The sequence below is a fragment of the Stegodyphus dumicola genome, chromosome 6 (genome assembly GCF_044657685.1).
Source record: "Stegodyphus dumicola isolate Sdum_Otavi_A_Nest chromosome 6, ASM4465768v1".
Taxonomy (NCBI): domain Eukaryota; kingdom Metazoa; phylum Arthropoda; class Arachnida; order Araneae; family Eresidae; genus Stegodyphus; species Stegodyphus dumicola.
In genome coordinates, this window is record NC_140773.1 from 102,674,979 (window position 1) to 102,694,714 (window position 19,736).

A 19,736-nucleotide genomic window follows, 5' to 3' on the forward strand; every position below is an offset into this window, starting at 1 on the left:
TACAATAATGAACAATCAGCCATCCCGTAATTAAAGTTTTGGGATGTCTGAATGTTAAATGTCGAACTTCACAAAATGGTTATGGAATGTCGAACTTTACAAAATGGAATGTCGAACTTCACAAAACTTCACAATTCAGTTATCACTTCGACCTTGACTGTACAATTATGCTTCAATATATTAATATGGAAGTATGTAGTTAAAAATGAGATAAAACTATTCTAGTTTGACACACCAATACCATGTTTAAACATAAATAAAGATACGGATGATTTTGTAGATGATCGTTCTGCTTCTGCAGCTGGAGCTGAAAGCAATGATTTGATCAACTTCATTTTAACCATGTTAGCCAATTAACATTTCAGCTAGGTTGAAGTCTTCATAAAATTCAGGCATTTACCCTCTGTTGTCAGTGAAGTTGTCTTTTTGGAGATGCTAAAAGTTGTATCAATTTCAATCATGTGTATTTGCATGAATCATTTAATATGATCATGGTTTAATATTATCATTCTTATACTGTTATCAATTTGACAAAGTCCTGGCCATTTGTATACAAAAACATGGAAAATATAGTGCTTATTGTGATCAATAATTTTGTTAATATGATCAAACTATTATAGAATAATTTTATAATTTAAGTAACCAAATAAAGTCAAAATATGATATTAAAACTACTAAGTTAAAAGTTAACTAAGTTAAGTTGCCAAACAAGTTAAGTCGCCAAGTTGGTTTTAGTTTCAATGGTTCCATTTAAAATTAGTCAGAAAGGAACTTGAGTTCAATGTAAATTTTGAATTTACTAATAGTTTTGAGGGCAATCACACATACGTCTTTCTTTTTCCTTGGGGGGGGGGAAGTGTATGACAAACTAATGCTACTCTTTTGCTTAATTTAAAATTTTACATTGGCATGTTTTTTATAGTGAAGGAGGCCTACCAAATATTATGATTAGAAATATGGCATTGGACAAATAATTAACAGAAACATTATAAAGAGTTCATAATTTTTTTTTTTTTCATTTTGCTAATTAAAATACTGTAACAATACTTAAAATGTTCCTTTTATATTTAAATTTGTTAAATTTCATTCTATTTTGGAGGATATTTTCCCTCATCATTTAATGGTATCAAAATCATGTGGACAAGCATTTTCACATTTAGTTATGCATACTGTAATTCACATACTCTTTGCGAACATTCTGATTCCATTTTAATTCATTCCTCCTTATTATGTAGGTAACAGCTCTTCCCTTTTGGGAACTGAATTCTTCTGTTGTGTTTGGTAGTAAAATTACACGTGTGAGTGTTAAAATCATGAAAATAACTTACTTAAAGCTATATTTTTTTGGGGGGGGGATACCATAAGACGTAAAACTTTTTTTTTTTTTTTTTTCAAAACTTTATTTTTTGATATTTTCCTGTCATTTTTTAAGTGTCTTTACTTTCTGTTTTGGTGACTTCCAAATACAGTCAAAAGTCTTTAATCTGGACATCCATAATCCCGAATAATCTATAATCCGGACCTCAAAGCTACAAACTTTCTCCGCATGCATAAAAGCATAATGCCTTTACGCATGCGCATAATACGTTTACGCATGCGCATTTAATGTATAACGGACGGTATAGGCTAAGCTAAAATGATCTACACTCATGTCCATAAATTAAGGATAATGCAAAATCAGGCAAAGGAAGAGTTAGAAGCAAAACAAATTTGACTTATTTGTAAAGCTTATTTATTAAACAAAAGGTAAAGAGCAAAAAAAGATGCTATATGTTTGATATTATTAAAAAAATTAGCGATTTTTTTCTCCCTGGAGCAAATTACAAAAAAACCAATATTACATGGTTGGTATGATTGTTAAAACATTGTATGTGTCCCAGACGATGCAATACAGTCCGTACAACGCCTAGGCATGCTGAGTATCAAATTATCGATCTGATCTTGGGGGATATTACACCACTCAAAAAGCAATGCTCTCCGAAGTTCCGGTAGACATGTAGGAGGAGGTTGACGGGCTGCAACTCGTTGGCCAAGCATGTCCCACACGTGCTCTACTGGATTCAAGTCCGGTGAAAATGCTGGCCAGTCCATACGGGTGATATCCTCCGATTGAAGGCATTTGCTTACGATGTTTGCACGGTGAGGAAGGGCGTTGTCATCCATAAACACAAATTGTACGCCCATGGTGCCCCGAAACAAACGTACATGTTGTTCCAGAATGAAGTCTCGATAGATTTGGCTTCTCATGGTTCCAATTTGAACATGCGGGTCAGTTCTGGAACCCAGAATAATTCCACCCCAAACGAGCACTCCTGCACCACCGTAATGGTGTCGTTCAATGATGTTTTCTTGTTGGTAACGGGTACCTGGAGCTCTCCATATGAACGTCCGGCGAGAATCAGACTGCAAGCTAAACCTGGACTCGTCAGAAAACATCACACAAGCCCACTGTTGCGGTGTCCACAATGCATGCTCTCTACTCCAGGCTAACCGCAGGCGACAGTGAGTTGCAGTAAGTGGAACGCATCTGACAGGTCTACGAGCATATAGACCAATCTGCTCTAAGCGTCTGTACATGGTCTGCCTTGAAATTGTCGTACCAGTGGCTGAAGAGAGCTGATGAGACAGGTCTGAGGCTGTGCTCCGCCTGTTTCTTTTGGCAGTAACTGCCAAATACCAGTCCTCATTCGGCTTTGTAACTCTGGGGCGACCTGTGCTGTAACGACTACTCACATTACCATCATCTTAGAATCGTTGCCAAAGCCTGGAGATGACACTCTTGGCAATTCCAAGTTCGTCTGATACTTCCAGTTGGGTACGCCCACATTCCAGACGGCCGATAATTCTACCACGTAAAAAATCATCCAAATGCGTCCTTTGATTCATAACTATTCTGTTATTGCACTGAAATGCTTATAAAGCACCTGCGAACAATTTTACTTCTTTGCCTGTATTCCTTATATATCACTCTCTTACACTCTCGTCATTGTGATGTACCATCGGTGTCATCTGGTTATTTCCTGAAATTTGCATATGATTCTTGAAGATGTGTATAGTGATTTTACAGGTGATATATTTATTTTAGAGTTCGATTTCCGTGCGACTCCGAATTATCCTTAATTTATGGACATGAGTGTAATTATCTATTTCAGTTAATGTTGCAGATTGCAATGTTCCTTAATCTTCTGATTGGATCCAGCTTATTATTTTTTCCAGACTGTTAGAGCGATTTTATAAAAGTAAGCCTGAACTTTCGATTATGTCAGAAAGAATTTCCGATTCTGGAGCTGCCAAAGGATCTACAAATAGAAAGCATGTTTCAATGTCCATGAAACAAAAAGTGGAATTCAATAAAGGCATATTCTTTGTTTCTATAACCACTCCGAAATCTGTTTATCAATTTCACGCTGCTCTGCAGAGGACGGGGATGTTGCGTCGCATAATAAATTGGAAGTTGATCTGCCAGCACTATCCTTATCTTCAGGGCAGATGTTTTTTATTTTATTTGGCTTATAATTCCTTACTAAAAGTTGTATTTCATCTTCATGTACTCCATCTTTGATATGATTTAAATAGAATTCCTCGTCATTATAAATATCACGAATACACATCAAATAGTTTTCTGGTTGCAATTTTCTAATTTCGACTATGCGTGATGTATGCTTTACGCATGTGCGCGTTGAAAGAAATGTTTAATAATGTAAAAAAATAAATATTAAGCTTTTTTTTTGTAAATTTTGATACCTTTTAGATCACAATTGCTCTTTATTTCATAAATTACGGTTTCATATTTTTAATTTTATAATTTCTGCATGCCATCTTACCAGATTTAAACTGATGATTTATAATCCGGAATCGCCGAAGTCCCGACGAGTCCGGATTAAAGACTTTTGACTGTATCTTGATTCAGAAAAATAAGCAGGATAATAAATGAAGCATAACCAATTTCTGAATCACTTTTTAGAAGAAGGGGACAGAAGGAGTTATTTAAAAAAATTCATGCTCTTATAAATTTGGCTACTATGACAGCAGATTAGCTCTTTAGGTAGTTTTTCTCTCAGACAATTTTTACCCTGTATGGCTCTAGCAAGATTTGGAGACAAATCTAACGATTAATGGCTCAAAATCCAGAACGGTCTTGGACAAAATTAAAAATGTGCCTCTAGTATTAGTACAGAGTAGGCATATTTTACATGTAAATTGCAATCAGTTTCTCTCATCATTTGGATAATTTTTGGAAAATTCAGTAAGAAAAAATATATTTGAATGTTTTTACTTTTGATTCCAGGAATCTTCCTGTAGATATATTTCTCTTTTCTTTATTTTCTGCGTAGTTTTCACACTTTACCTGGTCACAGAATGAAAAAATACAAAAATCATTCTGATCTTCTCATATAGAGAGGCATCTGTAGAAAGGAACCTCTGTACTAATACAGATTTTGAAAGCTAGCAGTTAATGATTCAGCTTACGTATTTCAGTGCACCATATATTGTTTCATGTTTTAAAGTTATTCTGTATATTATTTAGGAAATAAGATTAGCAGCTTTTTCTACTCACTTTAAATACATGAAGTTTTATAGAGCAACAAAAATCTTTTTAACTAAATCTGAAAATTCAGATGTCCATAGAAAAATAATTTAAGAAGAAATTGATTATACAAAGCACAAAAGAAAAATTGTTGAAGGTGTTACGAGGGCTGTTTTTTAAGTAAGGTCAGTTGGTGCGTATAGTTCCCTGGTTCACGCATACGGCGCAAAAAGTCGCTGCACCACTGATGAGCATCCTTTGCGAACAGACTCGGGCCAGTTTCAGCTCTGTAGCAGTTGTGTAAGCTTTGTTGTGCATCTTTAAAATGTTTAAGGTGGTTGAATCGCCCACCATGTGTGAGATACAATCTGTTATCCATTTTTTGACCGCAAGAAACATATCGGCTGCAGACATTCATCACCAGATAATAGAAGTTTATGGCACTGAGGCAGTGAGAGATAGTAAAGTCCAAAAATGGGTCAGGGAGTTTAAAGATGGGCGTACGAACATCCATGACGAAGGCCGGCCCTCTGTAATCACTCATGATTTGGTGCATGCAGTTGAAACAAAATTCACTCTTGTGTTGTATCGGGTCTTCATAATCTCTGTCACCAAGTTGACCTGCTCTCGTGTATCACTTCAAACCTGGCCTGGAGATTTTGGATGCAGTCCTCAGGCGATAAATGCGCATCTGGAGGGCGACCAACCAAGAAATGACAAGACAGGCGAAGGTCATGACCGAAGAGCATCTGAGATGGAGAATAGCTGGTGGTCTCGTGGACAAGCTAGTGAAAAGAGTGGTAATTTCTTGTCCCAGTCCTGTTGGTTTCTGAACACCACCAAGGAGAGGTTATTAAAGATGGTTCGATTAAACCTCTCTACCATGCCGTCTGACTGGGAATGTAAAGGTGTCATTTGGATTTTGTTGATGCAAGTAGCTTGCAGACTTCTGTAATTACAGCCGATGCAAAATTTCTTCTTGATCGACATTTTACTGAAGAGACACTCCAAACCTGGAAATCCAATGCTGTATCATTATTTCTGCTACTGTGACTCAGTAGGAGGCGCGAAATCTTCAGTTGTCCCCGGCCGCTGAAAACCGTAGCTACAACTCTGGAGACACTTAAGCTGGCCACTTGGTGAAGTAACCTATGACAACGAGAATGTATTTGTTGCCATCACAAGTTTATGGGAAAAGTCCCAGGATGTCAAAAGTTACATGTTGAAAAGGTGCTCCTACACTGTAATGTTGCAGCTTGCCTCAGCTCTTTTCTTCCATGTTTTCTGTCCCGCACAGGTATCGCAAGATTCGCACCACTTTTTCACGTCATCCTTTGCATTACTCCAATAGAAGCGCTCTCAAACTCTCTGCAAAGTCTTCATTATTCCAAAGTGGCCTCCTGTAGAACTACTATGTAGCTCTATAAGGACATCTGGAATCCGAGATCTTGGAAGTATCATCTGCCATCGGAAAGTCTTTCCATCATACTATTCAAATTTCCAGTACAAAATGGCGTTTTGAATATTAAGTGAGCCCGAGAGAGCACAGTATTGTTTTGTTGTAGAACTATAGATAGAAAGTCCTGCCAGGTAGGTTTTCTGTTTGAAAACTCAATTAATTCCATTTAATGTCACCGTCTTCCAGCTGGTCATTCCTGACTTCTTTGTCACTCCATAGGTCTTAATCAGCCAATGTTGATGTTGTAATTTGTCATGCAACCTTATAAATCTTCTCATATTTCTCTTCAACCATGGTACGATATTGGCAGCTTTCTGAGTAGGGTCTTCCAGACAAAATGTCAGCATTTCCAGGTGGGGATCCCTCCTGATGATGGATAGTTAAGTCTTCAGAGGCTGATGCAGTTTGTTATTTTTAAAGTCCAAGAAAAAATAGTATTTCCTTAGAAAGTACAGTACAAGTATAAAAGAATCTGTAATGTTTGCCACATATGCCGTGTGACTTCCAAATGTGATGTTAACGTTTAACTTCCCTCTGTGTCAATTTTATCACCAGATGCAGAGTGGAGGGTAACACAGGTTGTATCAAAATGAGTTCATCTTTAAACTGCTGAGCTAAAGGTAAATCTTTCTGAATGATGGTAACATTTGCTCCTGTATTGATCACCATACTGCAAGGAACTCAATTGATATATCCCATGGTGAAGAGTCCATTATTGCCACCACTCGTTGCAAAAATATGAAGCACTTTGAAATGGGGTTTCATCTTATCCTTCAAATTCCTTTTTGTGATATGGCCATTAATTTGTTTCCTTCATCATTGCTGCACAATGGTCTTATTTTCCATGCCCTGGGGTGTTCTGCAGTTCCTACATATATGGCCTTCCCCAACACAGTTCCAGCAGTTAAGGGGTGGATTCTTGTCACTCCTTTTCTGTCCCAAGGCATTGACCTTGTCTGTTTAAAATGTTTGTCTTATTTTCGATGCTCTGAGGTGTTATAGAACTACATATAGTTCCATCGTCTATATATCCTTGAGCTTCACAGTTCCAACACTTTACGGTTAGTTTCTTCTCACTCCTATTCTGTATCAAAGCATTGACTTTGGATAAATCATCTGAACGAGCCATCACTTGATCCACTGTCTGGTGTACTTGAGTAGACTGGGTGGTGATCCCTGCAAGTTGCTTGCTTGCAGCAAGCAATTCAAGGAATGAAATTCAAGGAAGCAACTTGCAGCAAGTTGCTTCCTTGAATTTCACGGCCTACACCAGAGCGCTTTTTAAGTCCTTGACATCCACCATTCGTAGAGCCTTCTGTATTTTATTATCCCAGATGCAGTTGATGAAGTACTTCTCCCCAAAGCACAGCTTCAACGCCTCGGACAGAGCTTCAAAATCCAGCCTTTTGTTTTCGGGAAGAGTCTGAAAGGATATCCAATGCTCTCAGAGAAGCTGTGAAATGACAGATCTCATCCATTCACATCCACCACTATAGAAAATTATATCTTATGTATGTATGTGCCAAGAGGTCTTCCCATCATATGTGGATAACACCAGGGATGGACAAGGAGGCCTGGGTAAAAATGTAAAACCATCAGACGTTTCTTAGTCTAAATGCATTAATGCATTTACGCATGCACAGAAAGTCTGTAGCTTTGAGGTCCGGATTATAGATCATTCCGGATTGTGGACGTCTGGATTAAAGACTTTTGACTGTGTATGCACAGATTTAAATTTTAGTTTTGGGATTTACAACATGAATCTCATAATCAATGAAGAATAAAGATAGCAAACTTTGTTTACCTTTTATTCATGTGTTCAGCAGCGTGGGTTTAAACTCCGAAATTGAACTTGTTCTAAGGGATGTTTTTAATTGTATTCATTAATATTAGAAAAGCATATTCATATAAAACTCATGTTTATTCTGTTTTAACTAAAATAATAAGAAGCGACGGAACAGCTTCAGTATAGCACACCTTCAAAATATAGCGAATTTTTTTGGCTCCAAAATGCATTAAATACCGTGTTTTGAAAAATGGTTGCTATCAAGATTTCCGACGAAACTCCGTATTTCAAAAAAGGCGACCATCTTGTTTTCACCAGAAATCGTGGATAATAGAAATAAATTTATGACTATCATACACGATTTTAAAAGAAAAAAAAAATACAGTCAAAAATCTTTAATCCAGACTCATTGGGACTTCGACGATTCCTGATTATCGGTTTTTCCGGATTATAGATCATCAATTTAAATCTGGTAACATGGCATGCACAAAGTATACAATTAAAAATATGAAGCCGTAATTTATGAAATAAAGAGCAATTATGATCTAAAGGGTATAAAAATTTACAAAAAAAAAAAAAGCTTAATATTTATTTGTTTACTTTATTAAACATTTCTTTCAACGTGCACATGTGTAAAGCATACATTACGCATAGTCGAAATTAGAAAATTGCAACCAGAAAACTATTTGATGTGTATTCGTGATATTTATAATGACAAGGAATTTTATTTAAATCTTATCAAAGACGGAGTACATCAAGATGAAATACTACATTTAGTAAGGAATTATAAGCCAAATAAAATAAAAACATCTGCCCTGAAGATAAGGATAGTGCTGACAGATCAACTTCCAGTTCATTGCACACTGCGACGCCCCTCCCCCTGCAGAGCAGCATGAAATTGATAAACAGATTTCGGAATGGTTAGAAAAAAAAGGATATACCTTTACCTATTTTTGGCAGCAATTCTACGTTTTGTTTGATAGACATCAAAACATGCTTTCGCTTTCTAGATCCTTTGGCAGCTCCAGAAACGGGAATTCTTTTTGACATAATCGAAAGTTCAAGCTTACTTTTGTAAAATTGCTCTAATAGTTTGCAAAAAATAATAAGCCGGATCCAATTCAAAGATTAAGGAACAATGCAATCAGCAACATTAACTGAAATAGATAATTAGATAATTTTAGCTTAGCTTATACCGTACGTTATACATTAAATGTGCATGCGTAAACGCATATGCACATGCATAAAAGTATGCGCATGTGTAAACACACGCGTAGAAAGTTTGTAGCTTTGAGGTCCGGATTTTAGATCACTCCGGATTAAGGACTTTTGACTGTATTAAGGAATGATTAATGAAAGTGATTAAGGTTAAAAGTATGTAATTTTAAGAACAATGCAGAAAATCTTCAGATATTTCGCCCTTAACGAATAACAAGTTATAAAAAGAAAAGAATAGAATTTTACGAGATTACTCTGGAAAAAAAAATATAATAATAATAATAATAATAAAATAAGCCACAATCCATCAAAAATCCTCTAAAAAGGTCATGCTCTCCTGTTAATTTATAGTATATAAAATATATGTTTGGAATACCTGGCTTTCCCAAACTGTTAGGCTTGTTTGAAATCTCCCAGCTTAAATTTTCCTTTAAGATCTCCTGATACTTAATTACAACATCACTAACAGCAGGTTTAGAGCAAGCCATAACTAAATGCAAAAATCTCGCCTCTAAAGTAGCCAAAAAAAAAAAAAAAATGTTGTATTTTCCTGTGCAATGCAGCATAAGACAAATTTTAAGAGAAAGTTATGCCAGTAAAATAAGAATACAGGAGCACGTACATTTAACATTGTGTAAATGGATATCTCATAATTTATATTTAAATTGAATAAATGTAATTGATTACTGTGTTAGCTGTAACCTCTTACTGCTTTCCAGAAAAAATTTACGGTTGTTTACATTGCGTTTGCAGAATGGTATGGGTTGCTACATTCTATCATTTATCGCATGCTTGGCGGTATTTTTTGGGGAAAATTTTTGATGGGCTGTACTGAAGGATATCTGAAGCGACGTATACATTAAAGATACATACAAGCAGGCAAGAGAGTAATAATAAAAGAAATAAAGAATAGAACAAGAGGATTATGGGATATCTTATTTGGCCGTGGTTGGCGCGCGCCTTTGCGTTACAAGCGTTACTAGAAGAAGTGAGTTGCAAAAGATATTTTTCAAATGCTTGATTAATTTACAACAGTATGGACCTTATTCCTTAAATGTTTCCTTCCAAGTATAGTTTAGTTTAAATTTTCTACGTGTGGCTTAATGTTTTCAGTTACTTTAGGCAATATATTCATCTTTTGATATTATGCAAAAGGGAGGTATTGAAAAAGAAAGTTAGAAAATAATATGAATAAATGTAGGTTTTCAAATTCTTATTTCTAAAGCTTTTGTTCTCTGTGTAGAAATATTTAAAAAAATGATTTTTAATTTTTTAGATTTGTTTGGGAATGCTGGTACATCAACCTTCGGGGCAAAAACAGGTGGTTCATTTACTGGTGGAAGCTTTAGTAGTGGAGGTGGATCTGTTGCTCAGTCTGGATTTGGAACTTTTCAACAGTCTCCTCAGAAAACAGGTTCAGTGTATTATATCATGTGAAACTGATATGTTTAACAATCTAATTTGATCACATTTGCAAAATTTCTTAGTTTAATATGAATTCAAAGTTTCAGAATTTCTTAGTCTAATATGATTTGATTTTTTTTAATAATTACTATGCTCTGAAACAGTATGCTGCAGTTATTTCTGCAGCATAGGTTAAAAATATCCTCTTCGTGATGAAGATGCTATGTGCTTCTTCATTCTGTTGAAAACCTTTTGTAAAATGCTGATCATCATTATTGATTAATAATCTCGCTATATTCTGGCCTTTTTTTCACTATATTCTTGTCTTTGGTGTTTTTAATAACTTTTAATAACTTTTGTGTTTTAAGCTTCTTGATGGTATTAAAGTTACAAGTTCCATGTTTAACTTGTAACACCTTTTCTACATAATGCCTATTAATTTATAATTGCACGACTAATCAAAATTGGTGTCCCCTCAGTTATTACAGTCAAAAGTCTTTAATCCAGACTCGTCGGGACTTCGTCGATTCCGGATTATCGGTTTTTCCGGATTATAGATCATCAGTTTAAATCTGGTAAGATGGCATGCAGAAATTATAAAATTAAAAATATGAAACTGTTTTATGAATTAAAGAGCAATTATGATCTAAAAGGTATCAAAATTTACAAAAAAAAGCTTAATATTTATTGTTTTACTTTATTAAACATTTCTTTCAACACGCGCATGCGTAAAGCATACATCACGCTTAGCCGAAATTAGAAAATTGGAACCAGAAAACTATTTGATGTGTATTCGTGATATTTATAATTACAAGGAATTTGATTTAAATCATATCAAAAATGGAGTACATCGAGATGAAATACTACATTTAGTAAGGAATTATAAGCCGAATAAAATAAAAACATCTGCCCTGAAGATAAGGATAGTGCTGACAGATCAACTTTCAGTTTGTTGCGCACCGCATTGCCCCCCCCCCCCGCAGAGCAGCGTGAAATTGATACACATATTTTGGAATGATTAGAGAATCAAAGGATATGCCTTTATCCATTTTTTGCAGCAATTCCACTTTCTGTTTGATGGACATCGGAACATGCTTTCGCTTTGTAGATCCTTTGATAGCTCCAGAATCGGAAATTCTTTTTGATATAATCGAAAGTTCAAGCTTACTTTTATAAAATTGCTCTAACAGTCTGCAAAAAATAATAAGCTGGATCTAATCAGAAGATTAAGGAACATTGCAATCTGCAACATTAACTGAAATAGATAATTAGATCATTTTAGCTTAGCCTATACCGTCCGTTATACATTAAATGTGCATGTGTAAACGTATTATGCGCATGCGTAAAGGCATTATGCGTTTACGCATGCGCAGAAAGTTTGTAGCTTTGAGGTCCGGATTATAGATTATTCCAGATTATGGACGTCCGGATTAAAGACTTTTGACTGTACTTACCATTTTGTTTCATGGTAAATGTTGTCTTATTAAGAAATTTTTAACTTTTTCAAATATAACAACCTCTGTTTTATTGGTTTTTGAGTGATCTTTAAAAGAACTTATTGATAATTTCAAATTTAGAGGTGTGCATTTCATATAAAAATTACTAATTATGTACTGTCTGTTTGGCCATTTCTTTCATTGAGAACTATTGAACACAGTAAAGGCTCAACTGTCTGGAAAGTTTGAGAAATGTGAAGTAATGTTAAATTCTGGATAGTTGAGCATATGAGAAATGTCATTCAAGGTAGAAAAACCTTTGAATGGAAGAAACAATTTTAAGTCTATAACATTTATCTCATTTGTTATGAGCTTGAATACAAAAAGCATGCATCAGACATTGTGTAAGATTAAAAAAAAAAAAAAAGGTGTTTCAGACATAAAAGCCAATGTATTTTGGTAGACTTTTAAATGTACAAAAGTAAAATATCTTATCCTATTACAAAATCCCATCAACCTTGTAAGTTTGCAGAGATTCCATTACACAGGTGCCAGTTACTCCAGCAGAAGTTTGAAAAAATTTATCACCCATTATTTAATTAGGTAATCAAGAGATATAAGATATAAATGTAGCATAAGTCACTTGTGATAATTTTTTATGTTACATCAACATTGTTCTGTTTTCAAATGACGTTACATATTGTGCCCATTAGCACACTTTTATTGTGATGCCAAGATCCCATAATTTTTAAATACTCCATTATATGCTGTGCCATTTAGGGTAGGTTCCAAATTTAATATTTTTTCCCAAATATGAAGGAAAGACAGATAAATAGCAGTAAACTTGCATTCTTCTTCCCCAAAACTAAATAAGTACCAACTTGATTTTTTTTTGGGGGGGGGTTAAAATTCATGGTTTTCCTCTTAGTGAATAATTGTCATTTCAGGCTGAAAATTTCATCTGCTGTTAATCAAAATTTGATTTATTTTATTCATGAATGTGCCAAAGGACTACTTGATGACATGCAAGTAGAGGCCTCTTTAAGACAGAATATTTGCTAATGAAGAATCATTTACAATCCATGAAATTATATATTGATTTGAACAAAACTACAGATGATGTTTATATATTTTTAGAATAATTCTGAGGCTGTTTAGTTGATATTTAAAATCTAAAGAGTATACTTTTAAATGTTCAATCTGCTAGTCTTTTTTTTTTCGGGGGGGGGGGACTACAAATCTGCATAGAGATTTCCATTGTAGAATTGCTTTTCGAAAAATTTCTAGTATTTTTTTCTATTCCTCTCTGATTACTTTCCAAAGTGCATCAATCATGGTGAGTTGGGCTTAGAAAGAGCTCTTTTCAAAAGACTGGAGGCACAATAAGTCCATAGGGTGAAATGTCAGGTGACTTCATAGGAATATGATGAAAGGTATATATGCAATACCTGTAACAGTCTCCATTTTTCTGAGGATTGCAGTGGTATGTTTTGAAGTATGACTTATTACTTTGTCTTGATGAAGTTTCACGCTTTGAAAGCCATTGGGATAAAAAAAAATGGAATTTGTTCTATAAATATTGGAAGTAAAACCATCTAATTACAGTACATTGGATTGATTTTAGCATTTTTTTCCACTCGTCTTATTTGTAATTTCACACTGTAGAGAATCCTGCAATAATCATAAACCCCTCCTGAAACTTTCTTTCCATTGATGGAACCAGATTTGTACATTTCTTTATCTTCATTTTCAATAATAAATAGACCTTCTTTTGTTGCTGTGATTTAGGTAAATCCATGTTTCATCAAGGGTCACAATGTATTTCATTTATATCCTGCTAAAAGGTTTTCATAAAGGGTTCTGCAAACTGTTCTGTGTTAAGCCACATGCTTGAGGAAAATTTGGTGAACTTTTTTTTTCTTTCTTTCTTTTTTTTTTTTCTTTTTTTTTTTCTTTTCTTTTTTTTTTTTTTTTTTGTAAATCTTAGTTTATTGTTTTATTTATTGTTTCTATAAATGTATTTAAAGACTCTGTGATTGATTTCTAGTCAGCGGATTTTCTGTTATTATAATGATTTTAACAGATTGTAGTTCTGATTTCAAATAATATGCTGTTGCCAGAAATTTTTAAAGTACAAAGTCCGAAATTCGGACTCCTCGGGACTTCGGATTTGGAATTTTTCCTGATATTAGAGCATCAGTTTGAATCTAGTAATATGGCATGTAGAAATTATAAAATTAAAAATATGAAATTGTTATTTATGAAATAATGAAGTATTTATGATGTAAAGGGTATCAAAATTTACAAAAAAAGCTTAACCCTTTTTTTGCATAGAAATAATCTAGAGAAGTTAAACGAAAATGTTTGTATTTTTTCTTCTTAAAATAACCTTAGTAATAATAAAAAAAGATAATTTTATTGAAATTTTGTTTTAAATAATTGCTACAATTTGTTCACTACAGTGGACAGCATGTATATACGTACATGCATACAAATCTCTTCCCAACGATTTATGGTCATTGCATTTGAAATCATTTCCTGCCTTGTTTGCGGTGATCATAACCATTTTCTAAATGGTAAATCTACAACTGACATGTACATACAGATCCCCTAAAATACTTTCATTTCGTCGATTGTGATTGAATTCATTTTGCTATGATTTTGTAACCTGTACCTATTGGATTCAAATGTCAAATGTTCTAGAAATTCCTTGCCAAACATGAATATGTCCAGTGCTGTTTTGGCTAGATAAGCAGTCCATTTGGATTTCAATTCACTCTTTTCGGTAGATATGAATCTACCCACTCCACAATTTTCTCAAACTGACGTTTAAAATAAAATGTCTAAAATTACTAATTATGAATAAAAATGGCTGTATAAGAAAATGTAAGCAATATTATATAACGTTTACTATGAGAAATTGTACTAACTTGGAAACAGAAGTAGCAGCCATTTTTCAAATAGCAATGCTGTACTTAGTGATGCTATACAGCCATCTATGATCGACAGTTGAAAGTTCTAATAATATACAATGAATAAACACAGGAATGGAATCTGTTAAGGCATTTACAGAAGAATAAACAAATTTAAACTTTTGTCCACTAGAGTGGACATGATGCAACAAAGGGTTAATATTTATTTGTTTACCTTATTAAACATTTTTTTCAATGTAAGTTGTGTAAGTTGCTTCAGTTTTTGTGCTAATACATTCTCTTTAATTCTATAGACAGACATAATCTCCTGTTGAGCTACATTGTTGAAGTCTTGTAGCTGCTTTTCGAGAATTCCGACTGACTTATCAATAGAATTTTTCTCGTTTTCAGTAACTTCTCTGTCACTTTCTTCACTTCTGGTAGCGGTATTTTCTAGATTTAGAACCATTCTACAGATTTCACCATTCATTAATTGATTGATGATTGAGAAGCATTGTCATCACAATAAAAAACTTCTTTTATATCATCTTCATTTATTACCACTTCTCCATATTTCTTTACAAAATCCGTTAACTGAAAAACTTCACCTTTGTTTGCGATACCCAAAAACCTTTAAAATTAGTGGCTATCACCATCAAATTTAGCTATCCTTTACTATGCATATTTGGCTATGCATCATGAGCTTGGCAACTAACAACAAGTTGTTCCGTTAAATTGCATCTTGCTTCTGTCGCGCACTGAGACAATTAAGCCTGAATTGTATTAGTTATTTATTATATTTATGTTTAATTCTTGCACATGCTTAAGGCTTATCAGAGTTCTGAATAAATAAATTCCCACCATATACTTAAGCCCTATTGAGGGCCGGCACTAGATATCTTACCACCTGATGCAGTCGCTGTGGGTCCTAAATTCTGCAAATCGATGCGGCCATACGAGCCCTGGCACTGGTTCTGGTTTTGTGTGAATAACAAATCAGTTATTCTTAATTTAAATAGTCCTAAATGTAATCTTTGGGTCTATGATTATCATCAACAAAATCTATTTGTAGCATTTGGAAAGAAGTTTTTGGTAAATTTTTGCCCGTCAACATTTTTTAGCGCATTTAACTTAAATCTATAACCATCGCCAAGCGTAATGTCAACATAAAAGGTTACCACACTCCTTTATTATTCAATTACCAACATAAAAAAGAAAAAAAATTTTAGGCATCGCTGCATAAGTCATTACTCAAGTTTTGATAAACATGCGGTGATGAAAGGAAAGTATAACAAATAATGATTCGCCAGGTTGGCATCAGATCAACAATGTATCTATGTGGAATGTTTCAGTTTGAGATGTATGTCAAGCAGATATGCAGCAATGGAGCCAAATTACTGATCGTACAAATTCATGCTAAAATGCTTGCTTCTTTAATAACAAGGTATTTTATTTAGTGACGAAGTGAAAATAAGAATTGGGACTCTCCAGATATTTTATTATGCGCGGAGGGAAAAATCAAATGTGCATGCATAAAGCGTACGAGAAAACGGTGGTGGTGGTTTTGAGGTCCAGATTTTAGATCATTCCGGATAATGGACATCCGGATTTCAGACTTTGTACTGTATTTATTCTAAATCATTTACTTTAAAAAAAAATTCTTTATCGAAATGGTTCTAAAATGTGTGATATAAAGTAGTTCACAAACTGATGGCAAAATACTATATTATAAATTCAAATTTATTTTACTTAAAAAGGCATCAAAAGAAAAAAGCAAATTTTTTTTAAGAAATAGGATCACTGTTTACGAGCCACATGTGATTGAGCCAGAATTATCATGGGCTTGCGCTTAAATTTTTCCTCAAATTGCAAGTTAAATTGTCCATAATGTGACAAATAAACAATTTATAACTTTTAAAATACAGTCAAAAGTCGTTAATCCGGACTCGTCGGGACTTCGGCGATTCCGGATTATCGATTTTTCCGGATTCTAGATCATCAGTTTAAATCTCATAAGATGGCATGCAAAAATTATAAAATTAAAAATATGAAACCGTAATTTATGAAATAAAGAACAATTATGATCTAAAGGGTATCAAAATTAAAAAAAAAAAAAAAAAAGCTTAATATTTATTTGTTTACTTTATTAAACATTTCTTTCAATGTAAGTTAAGTTGCTTCGTTTTATGTGATAATACTTTCTCTTTAATTCTATAAACAGACATAATTTCTTGTTCAGTTACAAAGTTCTGCTGTTCAAGTCCCGTTAATTGCTGTGCCGAGAATACCGACTAACTTGTCAATTGAAATTTTTTCGTTTTCACTAACCTCTCTGTCACATTCTTCATGTCTTTATCCATTTTTTGCAGCAATTCCACTTTTTGTTTGATGGACATCGAAACATACTTTCGTTTTGTATGATCCTTTGGGAGCTCCAGAATCGGAAATTCTATTTGACATAATCGAAAGTTCAAGTTTACTTTTACAGTATTGCTCTTACAGGCTGCAAAAAATAATAAGCCAGATCCAATTCGAAAATTAAAGAACAACGCAATCATCAACATTAACTAAAATAGATAATTAGATCATTTTAGCTTATACCATCCGGTATACATAAAACGCTCACACAAAAACATATTCTGCACTTGTGCACACGCATATGCGCAGGCGTAAAAGGTCTTACGCGCACGTGTAAATGCCTCTGCGCATGTGTCAATGCGGCGCATGCGCAGAAAGTTTTTAGCTTTGAGGTCCGGATTATAGATCATTTTGGATTATGGGTGTCCGAATTAATGACTTTTGACTGTACCTTGTTAATGTGCAAAATATTTATGACACATCTTTGGAAAAATTATTTTTACTGAGTGTAATATATTTGTTTAATTTCTTTTAGGTGGATTTGGTTCTCCTCCAGCATTTGGATCTGCACCAGCATTTGGTGGTACTCCTGCATTTGGCAGCCCTCCTGCATTTGGTAGCTCTGCTCCATTAAGTGGGTCTGTTTTTGGTGGTGGGCAGCAAGCTGCCAACTTTTCGAAGTATGCATTTCTTGTGAATGTTTAATCTGCAATGTAATTATTTAAAGCTGTATGAGTAACTAATGAAGTTCATTTCTGATTGTATAAATTTACTTTAGAATTCCTAGAAACTAAGTATGTAATATTTTCAGCTTCGCATCTGCTAGTTCACCAACTTTTGGCTCTTTAGCATCTCAAAATCCAGGATTTGGTAGCCCACAACAGCAGCCTTCTTTCGGACAGCAAAGCAGTCCATTTGGAGGAACACCTGTCTTTGGAGGTACACCATCATTTGGTGGTAAATGTATTTTTAAATCTGATTTTGTATTTGTTTCATGGAGTTACTTGGGTGTATTTTGTTATTCAAGTTCATTCTAAGATTGAAAAATGCAAATATTTAATTAAGAGAAGACAACAAAAGTCATTTTGAAATGCCATTTCATCATTTGGTGGAATGCAGTACTGTCAAAAGTCGTTAATTCGGACACCCATAATCCGGAATGATCTATAATCCGGACCTCAAAGCTAAAAACTTTCTGCGCATGCGCCGCGTTGACACATGCGCATAGGCGTTTACGCGTGCACGTAAGACCTTTTACGTCTGTGCATATGCGTGTGCGCAAGTGCAGAATACGTTTTCGCATGCGCGTTTTATGTATACCGGACGGTATAAGCTAAAATTATCTAATTATCTATTTCAGTTAATGTTGATGATTGCGTTGTTCCTTAATTTTTGAATTGGATCCGGCTTATTATTTTTTGCAGACTGTAAGAGCAATACTATAAAAGTAAACTTGAACTTTCGATTATGTCAAATAGAATTTCCGATTCTGGAGCTCCCGGTATTCTCGGCACAGCAATTAACGGGGCTTGAACAGCGGAACTTTGTAACTGAACAAGAAATTATGTCTGTTTATAGAATTAAAGAGAAAGTATTATCACATAAAACGAAGCAACTTAAACAACTTACATTGAAAGAAATGTTTAATAAATTAAACAAATAAATTGTTATTAATAAATATTAAGCTAAAAATAAATATTAAGCTTTTTTTTTTTTTTTTTTTTTTTTTAATGCAAATTTTGATACTTTTTAGATCATAATTATTCTTTATTTTATAAATTACAGTTTCATATTTTTAATTTTAGAATTTCTGCATGCCATCTTGCGAGATTTAAACTGATGATCGATAATCCGGAATCGCCGAAGTCCCGACGAGTCCGGATTAACGACTTTTGACTGTACTACCTTGGAATCTAGACTTAATCCATTACAGAATCTTGTTTAACTTTCAAGATAATTTCCTCCCTTTAAAACAATGAAAACTGGATTAATCCATTCCTGGGTCCTGAAAACTGGAATTAAAAATAAATAATAGTAAATACACTAAATTTTAAGACAGAATATAAATAAATAATAATAATAACAATATTTGAATAAAAACAGTAATTTAAAAAATTGAAAATGTAAAAACTGTATTTACAAAAAAAAAAAAAAAAAAAAAAAAAAAAAGGAATGATGATAGCAAGGATGGAAACTGGAGGGGTGGAAGATTATTGCTTAGAAGGTGAGTCACCTTCTATAACAACATTAACTAACTGCATTTCTGATGGTTCTAATATTTGTATTCTTTCCATTTTTATGCCCTTTGCTAAGATACCACTTCCATTCACAGATTTTGATGTCTTGAGAATCATTATTTCAAGGTGGTCTGATAGTGGCAACCGTTTTTGAACTTTTCTAAAATGTTCTGTGGTACTGCCATTTCACAGACTAGCGCATCTATTAACAAAGGCTTTATTGGTTCTAACTCTCATCTGAAGAAATTTCTTCTGCAATTACTTTCTGCTTGCTGCTGGTTGAAATGCTGAAGCTCTTCTGTTGTATACTCAGTTCAGTGATTAGTCATTTATTTGTTGACTTCCAAAACCATGTACCGTACAGAGTCCGAAATCCGGACCTCAAAGCCACAAACTTT

At 34.1% G+C, this 19,736-nt stretch overlaps 1 protein-coding gene across 4 annotated transcripts in view; it reads left to right on the top strand.

Moving 5' to 3' along the window:
• Nup214 (nuclear pore complex protein Nup214) overlaps window positions 1-19,736 on the top strand; it is a 272,097-nt gene that overhangs the window by 239,202 nt on the left and 13,159 nt on the right. For 3 of the 4 annotated variants that reach the window (XM_085818717.1, XM_085818716.1, XM_085818719.1), the window contains 3 exons: window positions 10,268-10,405; window positions 17,637-17,781; window positions 17,913-18,058. In XM_085818717.1, the coding sequence (XP_085674843.1) occupies window positions 10,268-10,405; window positions 17,637-17,781; window positions 17,913-18,058 (429 nt within the window). The remainder of the gene's footprint in view (window positions 1-10,267; window positions 10,406-17,636; window positions 17,782-17,912; window positions 18,059-19,736) is intronic. The other variant, XM_085818718.1, reaches the window with a different exon arrangement.